The 18,911-nt window shown below is 33.9% G+C and overlaps 1 protein-coding gene across 1 annotated transcript in view; it reads left to right on the top strand.

Annotated features, from left to right (window-relative positions):
• The window catches only part of LOC106472055 (slit homolog 3 protein-like), a 24,101-nt gene extending 12,462 nt beyond the window's left edge, over positions 1-11,639 (top strand). Inside the window, exons 3-4 of the mRNA XM_013932688.2 lie at positions 7,050-8,848; positions 10,273-11,639. Coding sequence (XP_013788142.1) covers positions 7,070-8,617 — 1,548 coding nt within the window. The 5' untranslated portion in view covers positions 7,050-7,069 and the 3' untranslated portion in view covers positions 8,618-8,848; positions 10,273-11,639. The remainder of the gene's footprint in view (positions 1-7,049; positions 8,849-10,272) is intronic.
• The last annotated feature ends 7,272 nt before the right edge of the window (positions 11,640-18,911 follow it).

Here is an 18,911-nt window from a genome sequence, read left to right as displayed (position 1 = left end):
CGCCCGCACGGCTGACAGGGCGAACATGTTTGGTGGGATGGGGATTCAAGCCCGCGACCCTCAGATAGCGAGTCGAGCGCGCTAGCCACCTGGCCATGCCGGGCCTTCTGTGTTCTGCCAACTACGGGTATCGAAACTCGATTTCCAGCGTTATAAGTCCGCAGAATTAATTAAGGACGTGAATATATGTCTTAATACAAAGCTAGGCATGTGTGTAGGGTGTGGTAAATAGTGATGAGTAAATATTACAAGGTCTTTCTTACATGAACTTATTTTGTTCTCTTTAGTTACAAATTCAATCTAAAATATTAAAAATACAATAACCTATACAGCAGTCCATTTGATTTTCTCAGCTCTACAATGCATATGAGTAAATACAGTTCATGCAGAATAAAAGTAAAAATTCAATTCAAACTCAGTGCAACACGTTGAATGTACTCATATTTAATACTAGTTTTACTTTTTCCTTAATTTAAAATATTAAACATTTTACCGTTTCCCGCACTATACGATTACATTTTAAAATCATACGCTTTCTGTTCGTGAGGTTATCAGCCATTGTTCGTTCACAGTGTGTATAGTGATGCTTACGGTGTGTTTCTCTGTCATATTTGAAGCGATTGGTCTCTTGTGTGATAAAATGTATTAAGGAACTTCTGGAAAACTGCAATAACAATGTGAATCTATCGATAACATTTTTTTCTTTTCACAAAGTGACAACTAAGAAATCCATATCTGTATTAAAATTTGAAATGTGACGTTTTCTTTATTTTTATACATATATGTGTTTTCTCTCTCTCTCTCTCTTCAAACTTCAGACTACTTTCAAAGTTTGTTTGGAATTAAGCAAAGCTACACAATGGGCTATCTGTGTTGTGCCCACCACGGGTATCGAAACCCGATTTCTAGCGTTGTACGTTCGCAGACATACCGCTGTACCACTGGAAGGCTACTTTCAAAGAACATTGGAAAGTAAATCACAGGTGAAACATCAAACTTTATTAATCTTCATACTTAGAGTACAAAAGAAACTCAGTGGAAGTGCTTGAGTTCAGCAAACAGTTACTATTTTGTGTGTCCCTCTTTTGCTTTAATAACTGCAAAAAGTCTTTCAGGCATTGTTGCGACATATTTAATCAAAGTGTCCTCTGGGAGTTTACTCTAAATGTCTCTAATACATTCCCATAAAGTTTCTTTGGAAGTAACTTTTGATTTTTCAAGTTTTTGATATATTAAATCCCAAATCTGCTCAATTGGGTTGAGGCCGTGGTTTTGTGTGGGCCATTGTATCATTTGAAACACTCCAGCAGCTCTTTCTTAGCTAAGTAATTTCTGCATAGGTTGGATGAGGGTTTGGGGTCATTATATTCTTTGTAGTAGAAGCCTTTAGCAATAATACGCAAACCTCTGGGTATACCCTGACAGATCAATATCTGATGGTACTTGCGCTGGTCCATTATTATCTATTTTGCAAATATCTCCTGTCGCCTCAGGAGAAAACACCCCCAAATCATCACACTGCCTCCCTCATGCTATTGGTAAGTGCTATGGATTGAGATAAGTACAACCTACGCTTAGAACCAGATATTTCAAACTTGGACTCATCTGTCCATATCACCCTTTTTCAATCATCAGCAGTCCAATTTTTGTACTTTTTAGTAAATTTCGGTCTTTGATAATATTTGGAGGTTGAAGTAAAAATTTTTTAACTGTTACACGACCAGATATTCCATTCTCGTTAAGTCTTCTTCATATTGTAGATCTGGACATTTTTCTGTCGTTTGGTACATGGTCGTTTATCTCATGCTTGAGAACAGTGGAAGTCCTTCTTCTGTCCCGAAGGCTGCATAAACGAAGATACTTAACATCAGTATCATTGAGTTTAGGTGTTCTGCTCCTTCCTTGCCTATTTCAAAATTTACCTGCCTCGGTCTCAGGATCTGAGGTGTACATGATAGTGTTTGGGGAGCATTTCATGTCTGGAGCAATTTGTTGGAGAATCCAACCAGCAGCATATGAAGATTTTATGCAAATTCTCTGCTCTACTGACAATTCTCTACTCTTTTTGGGCCGTGGTATGACAACAAAACTTAATATATATAGTGTTAACCACTGTTTTTTTCAAGGTTTATTTGTAGAGTGCTATTATATTGATTTCTTCTAGCATATACCGGTACCATATGCTAGCTTTTTTCTATATAGTTAAGATACTGCATGGGGTTCCATGACAGTTATTTCAGACCCTAAGTTTGATCAATATGTTCATTTAAGCGGCACCCTTATGACATGCCCTTGGTACAAGTATATGGGAATTCTAAAGAATGATAAGTATTCTCCCATTGACTCATTCGATTGTCAACAGGGATCAATGAAGCATTACCATAGTGTTGAAATTTACATTCTGTAATGGCATGGAAGAATTAGCCCCATAAAGTGGAAAGAATGACAAAATATTCTCTTGTCCTCACACTTTTGCACAGTACTGCATATGGTCTGTAGGTGGAGGTTGGGTGTTTTACAGATATAGAAATTAAGGGTGGTTGTTTAATTAACAGCTATTTCTAATTTAACTTCGTGAATAATATTCTTTCAAAGATATTGAATCGTTAATGATTCTCAAGGGGAACTACCATTAGTTCGGGCCCGGCATGGCCAGGTGGTTAGGGCGTTTGACTCGCAATCTGAGGGTCGCGGGTTCGAATCCCCGTTCCACCAAACATACTCGCCCTTACAGCCATGGGGGGGGGGGTTATATGTGATGGTCAATCCCACTATTCGTTGGTAAAAGTGTAGCCCAAGAGTTGACGGTGGGTGGTGATGACTATCTGCCTTCCCTCTAGTCTTTTACCGCTAAATTAGGGACGCCTGGCGCAGATGACCCTCGTGTACCTTTGCGCGAAATTCAAAAAGAAACAAACGAAAACAAAGGCATTACTTCAACCTGCTGCGGACGATTAATGATATAGTGGCTTCTAGTACCCAGTCCCAGACACTTATCTCATTCCCTTTGCTAGCAGTCTTATTTTTCGTCTAAGTTATTTGGATTTGGTCTGAAAGTCGGATATCTCCAACATTTTTTGTTGTTGTTGGCGCGATCATTTTTCCATATATTTTTTTTTCATCTTTTTTCTATTAATTCATCATTGTTATATTGTTTGTTTGTTTGTTTTTGAATTTCGCGCAAAGCTACACGAGGGCTATCTGCGCTAGCCGTCCCTAATTTAGCAGTGTAAGACTAGAGGGAAGGCAGCTAGTCATCACCACCCACCGCCAAATCTTGGGCTACTCTTTTACCAACGAATAGTGGGATTGACCATCACATTATAACACCACCACGGCTGAAAGGGCGAGCATGTTTGGTGTGACGGGGATTCGAACCCGCGACCCTCAGATTACGAGTCGAGTGCCCTAACCACCTGGCCATGCCGGGCCTCATTGTTATATAGTGATGAATATTCACATATATATTACGATACAAGTACAGTAAGTTGCGTGGCTTAATATATATATATGTGTGTGTGTGTGTGTGTGTGTGTGTGTTGTGTGTCTGTGTGCGCGAGCGCGCGTGTGAGGAAGAGAGAGAGAGAGTATGTATAATATTGTAAATTATCACGGATACAGTTAGGAAAAATATGAAAGATAAATACGATGAGAATAGCCCCTCAGTGGCTCAGCGGTATGTTTGCGGACTTACAAAGCTAGGAACCGGATTTCGATACCCGTGTTGGGCAGAGCACAGATAGCCCATTGTGTAGCTTTGTGCTTAACTTCAAACAAACAAAACGATGGGAATATCACCCCCTTTATTGCATGAAGACTATCTTCACCAAAGTAGTCATGCGTTAATAGTTTACACTACGATTGGTTGTCATCCAATCAATCAGAAAGTGCCACGCCAGAACGATGTCTATAAAAGGACAAGAAGACTGCCACACTATTCCCAGGTATGACTCACAGGACTGAAATACTGCATGAAAAATACGTAGAAATCGAAGTTTATACTAGAAAATGACGCTCTGTGCTAAACATTGAGGCAAGATTGTGTGTTTCGGTAGGAAGTGTATAAAAAACTTAAGAATGTATGTGAAAATTGCACTGTTAATAATAAAAGAGTTCAAGGTAGAAAACCGAAACTTTTCAAAAGTGATGTTAAGTATCTCAATGTATGTTCTTTTAACTAGACAACGGTGGAGTAAAGCTCTTGCCAACGTCTTTACCTAAAGAGCAGTAGAATAGATATTAGCACGATGGGTGTATAGCTGTTTTAAAATCGCTACCGAATTATTCTGCAACACTCTGTCTGACGACGGGGAATATAACAATATTAAAGTCAATGTATTTCCTCTGCAATGAATCAAGATGTATGTTCAATACAAAGTTTTGGTATCATAGTGAGAATACTACCTCTTCAATGAATCAAAATGGGGGATCAATACAAAGTTTGGGTATCATAGTAAGGATACTATATCTCCAGTGAATCAAGTTGAGGGATCAATACAAATTTAGGAATACATATCAGCGAAGTGATCTACACAAAATGGTTGACACCCTGACTACTAACAAGTATAGTAGATTTGGATCCACCATGTCTTTCTCTCAACAACATGATACATCAGGTGTGGATTCATCTTCTTGTGAAACTATCATCCTGTGCATGTAACAAATTTGGTGAAACGATATTTTGTCGGTAAAGAGGCCATCTGAACACAACAACCACAGTTGGGTCTGAACAAAGTCGCGATGCGAACGTCATTTAAGTTATTGGGGCTTATAGAAAATCTGTGGAGGTCAAACCAGTTTGGATGAATAGTCAGGAGTAAAACAGTACATTTGAAACAACATTGCACACTCGTACATTAATAGACCATGTGGCGGAATGAAAACAAAGTGTAATACTCTGTGTAAAGCAAAGGACTCAATTGCCAAATACTATTGCATTATAAAACTTATTCGCTGTTACTGTGTATTTTATATTATAATGTTTTGTGTACCATAATTAAATTCACTCTGTATTTACCATTACTCGTTGCATGTAACTGTATGTGTACCGTCTGTGTTTTTCCATTACTGTATATGTGTTTGTACTTACATATATTAGTAGTATATGTTTTGTTTTATCTTATATTAAACATTATTGTGTTATTTTGGCTGTTATTAGGAAAAGTGTTTCAACTTCCGGAGAAATGTATCCATTTGTGTAACTCTTTAAGAAATTTCTATATTTGTCGAACTGAGCTGACATACTTTGCAAGTGTAATAAATTTTAAATTATAAATTAGGAAGTAGTGATGGGAGCACCAAAAATGGGCGGAATTATATCCATTTTGTGATTGTTTTACGAACTTGGATCAAAGTTCAAAGTAAAACATAACGGCCACACCCACTTTCAAGTTGCATGTGTCAAAAACCACCAATTGTTGTAATGTTTCCCACCCATTCCTACCTTGTTTCCTTGCTTTTCATAACGTTTTTTGGAACTAAGTCTCAAGAGTGACTTGGCTCTAGACCTATCATTCTCGTAGCTTTTCTCTCGACATTTCCTGGCTTATGCTGATATTTTTGCTATGGTTTTTCTTCCATTTAGCCAGAGTGGCAGCTTTTTTTTTTGTTGAATTAATAGATAAGGTTTGTTTCATATGTTCAGTATTACTGTTTCTATCCTTATCTCTACTCTTCCAGTAATGCTTTCTTCGCTGGGACAAAGACTTTTCAAGATTATGTCTCCTTGAATGTCAGTAGGTCACACTTAGTTTGAGAACAATGCAAAGGTAAATTCTACAACTTTTAGTTCTTGTTTTCAGTCCAGAGTGCTCGATCAAAACCGTTTCAGACTTCAGCAGTAGTAACATTCGTCCTCACGTCTTAGGCAGCGACTGCTATCATAGAATTGCTTTGACCAAAGCAGAACCCTCGAGTCAGATTTATAGAACTGAAAACTTCGCTTTCAAAGGTTAGGTTTTAGTTGGAACCAAGACCTAGAGAATCTATATAGTCCACATGTTTTTATCTAGCTGATACAGCTGCAGGCTGATCACGTAGCGCGTGCGCATAAGCAATCATGCATCCGCATGTGATATGACGGCGGGTTGTTACTTGGCAATTCACAGATCATGATAGTACTAGTGTATTGTTAGCTCGTTAGTAGAGTTGCAATATTACTTGTTATTACCAAGTAAAACTAAGAAAAACGCTTTTAGCCAATATAGCGTACTTCAATCATGTACATTTAGATTTGCATAAGGTGAAGGCAGGAGAGTAGGAGCTATGCCTTTCCAACAACGTTAGTCAGTCAAATTGACAAATTTGTGATTTTGTGAAATTTTTGTTTTTACTCTACCGACTTTATCAACTGCTTTGGCGGCTTCTTTCTCTGTAGTTGATTTGTTTAGAACTTAATAGTGTGTATAAAGTTTATATAATGTTTTGTTTACATACTGCTTGCAGTGTGTTTGATATTTAAATTTGTATTGCACATCTGGTCCATTCCTTCTATAAATACTACCATACTTATGATATTTTACGTAAAATCTGTTTATGTTTGAAGAAAACTATCACAAGTTAATTCATAAAGTTAACAAGAAATTAGCAGAAAGACTTAATATAATTGGTGAAATATAGTTGTACGTATAAATGACATAAATTCAAAGCTTATGCCAAAAATAGTTAACACTTCTGAAATTAAATTGTGATGTCTTACTGTAACCACCCTGTGCGACTTAGTAGTTTGCGTATTCTATTCAAGACATTAACTTAAACATTCAAGCTAATAGAATTGAGACATATGTTTTATTGAGCGTCTTTTGTGTATGTTCTTATAGGGAATAGCTTCAATTATTCTGGTTTCAAGTGATTAATACCTTAGATCTAGCTGATTCAGATCTAATGTGGACTGACAATTATTACTGTTCTTATGGTAAAATTTTAATTTTGATGAGTTTCTCAAAACCTTGTACCTGTTAAATTTACCTTTGTTACCATGATAAAAAAACAACTTAAAGTGAATTAACCTTTACTTTCTAACATAAACTACATTGTTTTCTTTTTGTCAGGACTAACTAAAGGGGAAACCATGAAAAGTCAGGTCATCATTGTGATTTCTCTGATTTTAACACTTTGTTGCATGGATGCTGTGCAAGGCCTGTGTCCCATTAGATGTCAGTGCAACGAGGAGAGACTTGTGGTGGTGTGTGATGAAGCTGGCTTAGATGTTGTCCCAATAACGCTCAACCCTGATCTCCAAGAATTTCATCTCAGTAAAAACAGCATCAAAGGAATCATGGCAGCATTTAGCGTCTACCACAACTTGGAATATTTAGACATGACAAATAATCAGCTAGTAGCTCTCGGTCGTAACAACTTCAAGTTACAAAGAAAACTACGTATCCTTCTACTGGGACACAACATGATTTCTTCTCTATATCATTCTACGTTTAATGGACTGAATGGTCTTCAAATTTTAAAACTCACAAAAAATTTTATTCGGGACCTCCCTGGTGGCGTTTTTACTGATTTGGTGAGCTTGGAAGTTTTGGATTTGTCTGGGAACAACATTGCAACAATCTCAAAAGATGCTTTTATGGGTTTAGAAAGCCTAAAAATTCTGTTACTCAAGGACAATAAACTTGGCCATGTACCTACTTCCTCATTTAGAACCATCTCTCATCTTCTTAGTATAGATTTAGGTCTAAACAATTTCCCATCGTTACCTGATGATAGTTTTGTTTACCTTGTCAACTTGGAAAAATTGAAGTTAGACAGTTGCAGAATACATGAAATCCACGAAAATACTTTCAGAGGACTGACGAAGTTAATATATCTTTTTCTACAAGATAACATTCTCAATTCTGTACCAACAGAGTCTTTTCTCCACCTCAAACATTTACTAGAACTCAATATTGGTCAAAATAACATGAAAACTATTAAACCTAAAAGTTTCTGTGGTTTAAACAACGTTCAAACCATCACTATTAATAGCGCTCCCTATCTGGAAAGAATAGAACACGAAGCTTTTTCTTCCACTACTAGATTACAGCATATTGTTCTTAATCACAACAAAAGGCTTAAACATATTGAAAAGAACGCTTTTTCTTCCCTGACTATGCTTCGTTCTATTAGTCTTCGTGGCAATGATTTCCAGACGTTCAGAGAAGACGTTCTGCCCTGGAGTGACTTACAGCGGTTTGATCTTCGTGACAATCCACTGGTTTGTAATTGTAGCCTTTCTTGGTTGCTACGCCAGTTTGAAACTCGAAATTTTTCAGATAGTTTCGATCTTGCCTTTACCCAAGTTCGATGTGAACATCCTCTCGTGTTTCGTGATTTTATGCTGAAAAGTTTAACCATGAACGATCTCGGTTGCGATAAACATCAAACACAAAAGATCCTCACTTGGACCTTTGCAGCAATCGGCGTTGTTTTTGTTGTTACTCTTCTTGCAGTGTTGTGGTATCGTCAGAAGATTGTGAATGACTGCAAGATAAAATGTAGTAGCACAATCCCAGACTCGCAATATGAAAATCGATATCGATTGGATAACCGTATAAGAGAGGGAGTATCATCGGAACGAGAGTGGGTGGTGAAAATAGGGAGACATTCTTTTCCCGGTAGACTTGTGTAGTAAATGATATATTATAGCTCATCACGTAAAACCGTTCCATTGTAATTGTATGATAATTGTTTATGTCGTAATTTCTCCTAAATCAGTGGATTTTTCTGAGCTTCTAGTTTTGTTCCATCTGTTCTCAGTATATCAAGAAGTGACCTGGCGTATTCTCTAATTGTGAATAAGGAAGGGACAATTACAGGGAATCACCATTAAAGACATTGCACATCTTGTATGTTAGGAACGGTAAGTGTTAAACTCCTAAACCTAAATTTCTCCCGATGTGAACTACATTTTTTGTTGTTGTTGTTGTTTTCAAAGCAACTCGTAAATAAAATTTATCCTGGCAATAAATTTCTAACGAGAAAGAATCACTAAATATGTTTCCTATAATAATAACTTAGTGCAAGGTTGCCATACTGCAGTTTGAAATACAGAGTTTTTGTTTATTTTATAGATAAATATTTCAATTCATATTCTTTAACAGGGATCATGAACGTATCCGGATTGTTCAACAAAATGCATCATTTTTATTTCAAGTAGAAACAAATGACGATATTTTGCACTGATAGTATATTACAATAAAATCAAACTAGAACTACGTTTAAAACTACTCTTATGTAATATCAGATATAAAACTAACCAGCCCCCCCTGAAGATATTGTTTTATTATATTTGGTATATATAATAAATATATATTATGACAACAAAAAAATAAAAAAATATGAGGTTTCACACAGTAATTATCGTACTGAAATATAAAATTAGTGTGCTTAAGTTAATGCGTGTTTACCATGTTTCTTGAACTACTAATTCCCTAGGTCATTACTAAATAGGATGACGAATAGTTATGGCCTATTTAAAATGATACTAGATGCATTGTCCTCTTTTTATCGGTCGCGTGTCTTTCTCTAGGAATTCCTCGTGTATAGAAAATAAAAGTTATTTTAAGTTTCAATTAAACAATAACTCTAATTGCCATATTAGTTTGGGAATTGCGACGTAAAAATATACAATAATATAAAAGTAAATAGGTTTAATAAGATGTCTGTTTTGTCCGTTGATTCGGCCTAAATATAGTGTTCTCTTTCTGAGGTTTTAATTTCAGCATCTTGTGATATTCTGGCTCTCTTTAGAGAGACTTCACATGATTAACTGGTAGGAACGTTACAATATCTTAAAACAAAACTTTTTACCACTAGCTAGGCCTACCACTACCACTAGCATTGATATAATGATAAGTCCTGTATACACTATTAAATTAAACAGGACATTAGCTAACTCTCTATAGTTAGTTTCTGTAATGTAATAAGTCCTGTATATACTAGTGAGTTACAATAAAAAATTAGCTGACTCTGTATAGTTAGTTTATACAATGTGATAAATCCAATATATACTAGTAAGTTACAAAAGGAAATTACCAGTATAGTTAGTTTATACAATGTGATAAGCCCTGTATATACTAGTAAGTTACAACAGGAAATTAGCTGACCCAGTATAATTAGTTTGAGGAGTATTTTAATCTTTAAAACCAACAAAGATACTTAATAATACTAATATAAAAAAATCCCCAGTATCATTTATTTTAGTGTTGGTAACGTCACGGATTTCTTCAATAATAATGAAATGTAATTAAGTTTGTTTAACATTGTTGTTTTTTCTTCTAATAGATGTATATCACAGACCACAGACTTTGATGGTATTTTGTCAAAAGAAGAAGTGTACCAGATTATATAAGTATCTTTACTTTATTGTTGTATTCATTATCAAATATTTTGAATTGTTTGCTGAATATTTTATAAAATTCTCAAACATTTTAATGTATTGAACTACACGCTTTGAACGTATAATATTCTAAGATTCTGGAAACAAATAACAAATTCCTTTGTTTATAATAAAAAAAACATGTTAGTAATAACAAGATCCAATATTCGGGGAATTTACTGTGTTTTTAAAAAAATATATAAATTCATTGGAATCTGTATTCTTCATGGTCATTATAATCAAAGTCACACTATAAGAAATTAAACGTGCTTTGCAATAAACACATTTTACATTTACAGACTAATAAAAGTAAAATCCAATAAAGCTCTCCATAATGGTGACTTTAGTGGTAAACTTATAGGTTTATAACTCTCCTATTTGTGGCAGATACAGTACAGATATATTTATGTGTAGCTTAAAACTGAAACAAAATAAATCTCTTTCCCTCGTAATCAATAATGTTAAAATTCATTAGTTGGTGTATCTTTAGTCTCACCTTATCTGTTTTGTGCTGATATTTCTTTAAAATGTGTTTGATGTTATTGCAAGAACATCATTAAATATTATTTGGGTGTTCGTATTGCCGACCATATTAATCAAACAAATGTTTTTAAAAAAAGCAACCTGGTTCAAGGAAATGAACATGTTCGTTCTTGTTCATGTAACCAAATAGAGAAAAAAATGTGTTGTTTGATGATCTAAGTAATATTCCCCAATGTCTAGATATGTTGTTTTTTGTTACAAAGCTACTAATAATTTTGTAACGAGTAGACTGTTGCTTTTAAGGTAATTTGTTCATATGGTTGGTCTTATCATCCCACACCAAGATGTTATTTTGAAACACTGACTATAAATATTGAGTCATATTGAATGTTATATATCCAAAAGCCAGGCTAAATATGTGTTTATCGCCACAGTGTTCACTTATGTCATTTCAAGTTGGTGATTTTGTTGTGGAAGTAACTTATAAAATAACAGATTTAGCACATGACAGGTCCATAGTCAGATAGGTTCGGGGGTATGATGGCTACCGTTTCCACAGGAGCAAGTTGTTACCTTAATGAACAGAATGAAATCATGATTAATATCGAAGTACGTTTTTAGTACACGTAGAAATCTATGGATGAGTAGAATAATTTGTTTTCATCAAATTGCTATTCGTTGAACTTTGATCCGGTTACGAACCTGTATACATCTGGTATTCATTACATTGTATTCACCATATTTACCGTGAACAAATTACCTCTCAGTAGTTTTCTTTAATTTAAGTATCATGAAGACAACTGTATGTGTAATAAAGAAACAAGAAAATGTATAATTGTAACGTGTGATTTTATTCTTCATGTTACGGGGAAGATGTTGAAAATAACCTATCTTTATCCAATATCTCGCTCGCTGGCAAGATTTTCTGCTTTTCTGTTTATATTAGAGAGAATAAGATTGATATCAAAGTGTTTAGATGGTAGAACTATTTACAATCAATACAATAATTCTAAACTGCTGTAATTAACGTGAATAGTGGAAAACGTGTATTTAACATATCGAAGGTAAAGTGGGTTGGTGTTCCCCAAATTACACAAAAATACTTTATTACAAGGCCAACTGTGTATGTCAGTTTATAAAGAAGACAGAGTTTGGATTAGCAGATAACTGTTTGCTATGAGGATTCCAACGTATGAGTCATGTACTAAACTACTGCAACTTGGTGTGGACGACTTGAATAAAGGGATACTGAGCACTTTACTTCTTCTGGGATAATTGTAGAGTAGGATCATACAGTTATGATAGGGACACTACAGACCACACTTGTATACATTTCTGCTGGGTTGACCGTGCACTTGATTTAAATCAGACATCATTGTTGGACATAAAAACAACGGTGGTGTATCTCTGTTTATGTTAGCTGATTATAAAGACATCAATAGGTCATCCATTTATGTATATATATTTTTATTATTATTATTTTTTTTTTTTGGTGAGCCAACAACATTGTTAAAGGAAAAACAAAGAAACAGCAGTTGTCTGTCTGTTTGTTGAATAGACAGTTATAATTAACTCATTTTTGAGTTTGATTAGTCTTTCATATTTTTTACTCTTTTGGATGGACGAAGATGCATCACTGCAATAGAAGAAGAAACACTGAAGGAATCTTATATAGACTATACTGATCGAGTATATAAACCTTACGAGCGAAACAGTCCTATGGCTTAAAAGAAGTCCTTAATTACTAAAGATGTGTTCTTTAATGATTTTTATTTGGACGTGTTACCGAGTGAAACTTTTAACAACCAAATAACTTAGGAAATGCATTAAACGGGGAATAGATAACCTATGTTGTAAGTTAAAAGTCTGAGTTCCATCAATAGAAGATTATGAACAAATGGAAATATAAAATAAATGCAACTGATATTTTAAAGTTTCAGTACGTAAAGCTTCTTTTATGATATTGAAATAAGTGTCTCATGTTCCTAAATTGTACTGCGGTTTGATCAGAGACGTTGCATTTTCCCTTGGGATAGAAGAAACGCAGGTTGTAAAAACACGAAAACACTCGGGTAAAAGCCACGTCTACCTATCTTTGTTAAGTAAATAAGAATGTTTTTGTAAACTGAAGTGTTCAGTTAGAGTTTTTGTGATATTTCACATAAACATTTTAGTTTAATAAACAAAAATCTATAAGGGATATAAACAACAAACAGTATTATATCTCTGTTCACGGTATAGCGAGTAAAAAAAGGCATTATAAATAGAAATATTAAACATCGAAAATCATCTCTGTTTATTTACGTTAGTCGGGTAAACAAACCTCAACAACAGACTTAGAGTATTGGAAGAGCACTTCACTCTTTTGTTTTACTTATTATTGTTTTTACTTTGGTAGATACACGATATTCATAAAAAATATTTGTTCAAAGAGTGTTGCATAGCAACGCGGCTCTTGCTTGGTAGTGTTAATTACACAGGTCTGCGATGGTTTTATTGTTTTGAAATTTTTACATGTTCTCCTGTAATTCATGTACGCTGATTCCGAAAATGACATCCATTTTTCTCCATCACGTACTGATTTTTCACAAAAAGTCATAACGTAATACATAAAAGAAAGACCACAACACGTAGTTTTGAAACTAAAAGACGTATATTTCACAAGAAAATCAGTATGAATGAGGATGCATATTCGTTTAACATCAATGTTCTTCCCTTTTCTTCAGTTTGTTTGTACTTTTGTTAACAAACATAACAATAAAACATTTTCATTGTGGTAAATGAAATAATAATTTGGTCTAAGTAAGAGTTTTTTTTTCTTTTTCGTTATTTGTAAAAAATCCTTACGTGATAGAAAAAAAAAGGAATATTATTTTCGAAATCTGAGTAGCTGAATTATGGAAAATCCGTTATTAAAACTAAAACAACTTTTATGAAGTTTAAATTCGCAGGCCTGTGTTATTTGTTCCATTAGCTCTTCACAGTTTGTGTAGAATTACAATATTTGTTCATATACATATGTAATCAATTTCTTCCGAACCTTAAAATGATAGACATAACAAACGTTTGACATGTTTTATTTGAAACAATGTATTAATGAAAGAAATTCAATCACGACATTTCAATGCATATCTCGCAATTTGTAGGACACGTTTTACATACTTGCATTAATGGGCCATTCTTATAAGTAAAACATTGTTTGGGTTAGCAACATGGAACAAACAAATTATAGGATAATGAACGCGACAGAATAGCTGTGTCTTCTCCAAAAATTAACATTCTCAAAATTTTGGTTTTAAGAGATATATTGAAGTAAGATGTAATAAAAAGCTAGTCGGCGTTTGAAGAATCAGAAACCGTATACTACGTGTTAATAGTAGCTCGCCAGTTCGTCACCACATTTTTCACACCTAGGTTAAACATCTCGGTGACCAAGAAAGCAAAAACGTTCTCTCTTCTTTTTCTTCTTTTTTTTTAAGTAACAGTTCACTTACAGTTCTATCGCCTACCACAAATGACTACCTTTAAGCTATATCTCTTGTAGTGTAATAGTAACCATGGAAATGGTAGTGCGCTAACCACAATTCACAAATTAGTGTACGCCCTGTTGTAGTAATGGATATATGTGAACCGTAACTCTGCCCTTCGTCTCTGTAAGTTAAGTAATTAATACCACATTAACTGTATATTTATTCATATCTGCTAGTAGCGTAAGCCAAGCAAGACTTGCAATATAGTTTGATATATACATTTCCTCCTAACGAAAATTAAAAATAAAATAAAATAAAATGCTGTATGCGAATTTTTCAAGCTTTTAGCCAAATTATTTAATTATGAATAAATTGCTATTCCTACACAGTTTTAACTTCTGAGATTAGATTTTCCCACCTGTAACATTTTTCTGCAATAAAAGCTTGGTATATTTGGAATGGTGGGAAACACTATACAAATTAAGCTATAGTTTTTCGTGGATTTCATTTCCTAAAGTGATTTTTATAGAACCATTTTGGCGTTAATAATAATCTGTGTACATGATTACTATATTTGAGAAATATATCACGAATTAAAATATGTAAAACATGATGTTCGTGCACCAAAATTTGTAAGTTGTGCCATGAACAAATTAAAGAGTTTTTTTTTTATTTTGCTTTAATATCTCACTCAGGAACTAACATATAACTTTAAGGAACATTAAGTTAATTTAATCAGAGACTTGATAATTGATGCATTATTTCCAAATATGATTTAAAACAACCACAAGGTTAACTATTTTTAACCAAAGATTAGAAATATTGACCAAGCGTTTAATTATTACAAACATGTAAATTGTTAGTTTTAATTTAACTTGTAAGACAATGACAACGCAGTGTATGTTTAACATAACACGTTGATTTGTTTTAGAATATATTTAACATAAAAAAACAAAAAGTTTCGTTAGATTAAGCTTATCTGATCTAAACAATGTACATGCACAAAAACAGCGAAATTAAAATAATGGGGTCAACCATATAAAGGTTTGTTTGTTTTTAATTATGCACAAAGCTACACAAGGGCTATCTGTGCTCTGCCCACCACGGGTATTGAAACCCGGTTTCTAGCGTTGTAAGTCCGCAGACATACCGCTGTGCCACTGGGGGGCCCCATATAAAGGTGTGATATCAAACACGTTTACCCCCCCGTGGCATAACCGTATGTCTGCGGACTACGAAGCTAGAAACCGAGTTTCGATACCCGTGATGGGCAAGCACAGATAACCCATTGTGTAGCTTTGTGCTTAGTTTCAAATAACAACAACAAAAAACTTTTTTGTTGAATATTATGCAAAGCTACTCAAGGGCTATTTGCACTAGACATATCTAATTATGAAGTAATAGACTACAGGAAGGCAGCTAGTCAACACCACCTACCGTCAACTTGTGGACTACTCTTTCAGAATAGTGGGGTTTAACTGTCACACTTATAATGCACCTACGGCTTAAAGGGTGGAGCTCACGTTTTTTTTTGTTTGTTTTACTTTTTTATTTGATGGTAATGGAGAGTGAATTACGGAACCTCAGATTCACAGTAGGGTACGCTAACCACTTGGTCAAGCTCGGCTCATAATATATATATATATAAAGACGTAATGTAAAAGCTATAATAAAAAACTAAGTATTCTCCATCTTTTTTCTTAACTTACTCATTTTTGCATTACATCTTTCCATAGTTTGCCCTTTTATATATATATCTTTACTTTTTTTTATATCACCTGTTTTTATGGCTGACCCTTTTTAATCCAACTTGGCTATTTTTGTACAAAAAATGTTTTAACCAATGTTTGGATTACAATATTCAACTACACAAAACTTGAATTTAATGTCCCTTTACTATTATTTTTTATATTACTGTATGTCATATGTTACATAATTTTCAACTGACTAAGAGTAATAAACATTTAAGCTAAAGTGAGAGTTAAAACTACACTATCCGATGATTCTGATACTTCATATTTACACACCAGGCCATCTTTGGAGTTTAGCTTTTCTATCCATTTCTAAACGTTAAAGTCATTTTTTATTACAATTCAGGTCGTATTTAAGCCCTAATGGCTATGAAATACGTGAAATAATAACAAATATGATGTTTCTTTTTATTACTATAATTTTTAGAGATGCCAAACCGGATGTATACCTGAGTTCATATCAAAATATACCTGCGAATTTATTTTTGTGACATCCCCAATTTGTTTCCATTGTGTTCTGCTTCACAAAATGAAGAACTTAAAGAAAAAAGATCATAGTGACACTTGCTGACAGCTCATTTCTCTTAATCTCAAAAGGATATGAATTTGCCGCTTTTAATGCGCCCTAATCACCAGGCCATGTCAAGCCCCTTGGCAGAGTGTTTATTACATTAATCAGTGACACTATTAACTGTTTTCAAATTTTGACTGATTTCTTTTCGTGACATTTACTTCAAACAAGATTTTTATTTCTAATTCATGGTTTTTATTATCACATTCAGTCAAAATATACTTTAGTTTTAATTAAAAGTATATAATTATACAAATTGAAATAGATCTAACTACCCAGCTGGTGACGTGTATTTTTGAATTCTTAATTTTGTACTTAATACGGATGTAAAAGAACATGCCTTATGAATTCGGGAAAATAAATAACACACCTATTTTATCTACAATAACAGCTCAAAGCTGTACTCCAAACTAAATATTTTTTTATAAAAATAATAATAAAAAGTAGTAACTTCTTTCAACGGTCTTGTTACACTTTCGACAGTGATTTATAGAATGGTCTGAAATATAAATTTTTAAGTATGATGTTAATTCGAAAATAATTCATTGAATTGTTAGCTTTGCAGATAATTGCAAATGATCTAAGGATCATCCATGTGACGTCACTGAAAACCCTCTACACTTATATTTGTGGATGCGTTTTAAGAAAGGTAGTTAATCTCGTTATTCGATTCAAACTGGGCACATTCCTTGTGATGGTGAGTGCTACTGACTGGCTGCCTTTAGTCTGATCAGTAGTTCAAGGATAGGGAGAACATTATACCCGATCTCTCTCTAGTCCATCTTTAAATGAGGTGTTTATTGTTTGTTTGTTTTAAGTTAAGCACAAAGCTACACAATGGGCTATCTGTGCTCTGTCCACCACGGGTATCGAAACCCGGTTTCTAGCGTTGTAAGTCCGTAGACATACCGCTGTGCTACTGGGGGGCTAAATGAGGTGTCATTCAGTTTGAAAATATCAGTATCTTAATTGTATTAGTGATAAACATATTCAATTTGTAGACGAAGTCTGGTGGTGTGATTTGTGAATTTCTTTAAGATAAAGTGAATAGTATTTTTTATAGGAAGCCAGGCTAAGGCTTTAGATCTTAATACTAAATTTTGTCAAAATAATCCAAACTGGTACAAGAGGTAGTGCTAACACTAAATCTATTCGTTTGCGAGAACCTGTAGTTTCAGGCCAAGTATTTTAATAGGACTAAAGGCCTAAAACGTTGCTGCAAGGTAATCTAGAAAACATCGCAAAACTCTGCCATTCTCCAATGATGTCTACAGCGATTATTAAAATATATATTAGATGTAGCATATACTAATACGAAGGGAGGAAAGGGTCAGATGAACCCGAGGCCCTCTCACCATCACCTAAACATCGATCAAACTTTTTGTCGTTAGAAATAAAGTAGAATAACTACGATTGTTCTATAAATAAAAATTATTAACATGGAGTTCACACCGGAATATTGAAATATTTTAACAGTTTGGTAAAACTAAGTTTGACCTTTTTCAATGACACTTTTTTTTATATAATTAGAAATATATAACCTGAAATGATTACCTACACAGACACTGCAAAACAAAACAAATATCTAAAAGTTTAATTAATTGTTTTAAATAGTGTGTTCTTGATATGAAATAATTTATACATCGTACATTTTACACAATAAAACTCAGGAAACATATAATCAAAAATGAAAAAAAGTATTCAATATGTAGCGATATAGGTAAAAAAGATTATTAGCTTTAATTTTTGAAAGTTTAAACAAATATATTTATGTTTAAATTGTGAACACAATCTCATGAAAGAACAATTTGGTAAGAGTTGAGTTATCATATTTATCGGGCAGGTATGTTATAACGTGAAGGAAAAATTTAGTATTAATTTTATGTATAACTTCCCTTCGGTTCTTATATTGACAACCAAATCCCGTACATACATCGAATAAGATGGTGAATAAAAAATTAACACTTTGCAACCCCGCACAAATTGCCAAGAGTTAATAAACTAAGCGTATATTTATAACCCCAATAAGCAGAAGCTTAAAAAATGGTACAAATACCATAAATTGTACCATTTGAAATGTTATCTAATTCCACTTATAAAAAAAACATTATCATAACAAAACAACTGAACTTTGATATTTTTATATGAGGTAATTAACAAACCATGTTTTAATATATTTATATAAAATCTAGGTTTTCGGTTACCTTCGAAGAATTTGACATATACTACACATGATTGTTTGTTTGTTTTGAATTTCGTGCAAAGCTACG

The sequence above is a fragment of the Limulus polyphemus genome, unplaced genomic scaffold (genome assembly GCF_000517525.1).
Source record: "Limulus polyphemus unplaced genomic scaffold, Limulus_polyphemus-2.1.2 Scaffold117, whole genome shotgun sequence".
Taxonomy (NCBI): domain Eukaryota; kingdom Metazoa; phylum Arthropoda; class Merostomata; order Xiphosura; family Limulidae; genus Limulus; species Limulus polyphemus.
Note: the sequence above shows the minus strand (reverse complement) of the source record. Positions and strands in the feature narration are given on the sequence as shown.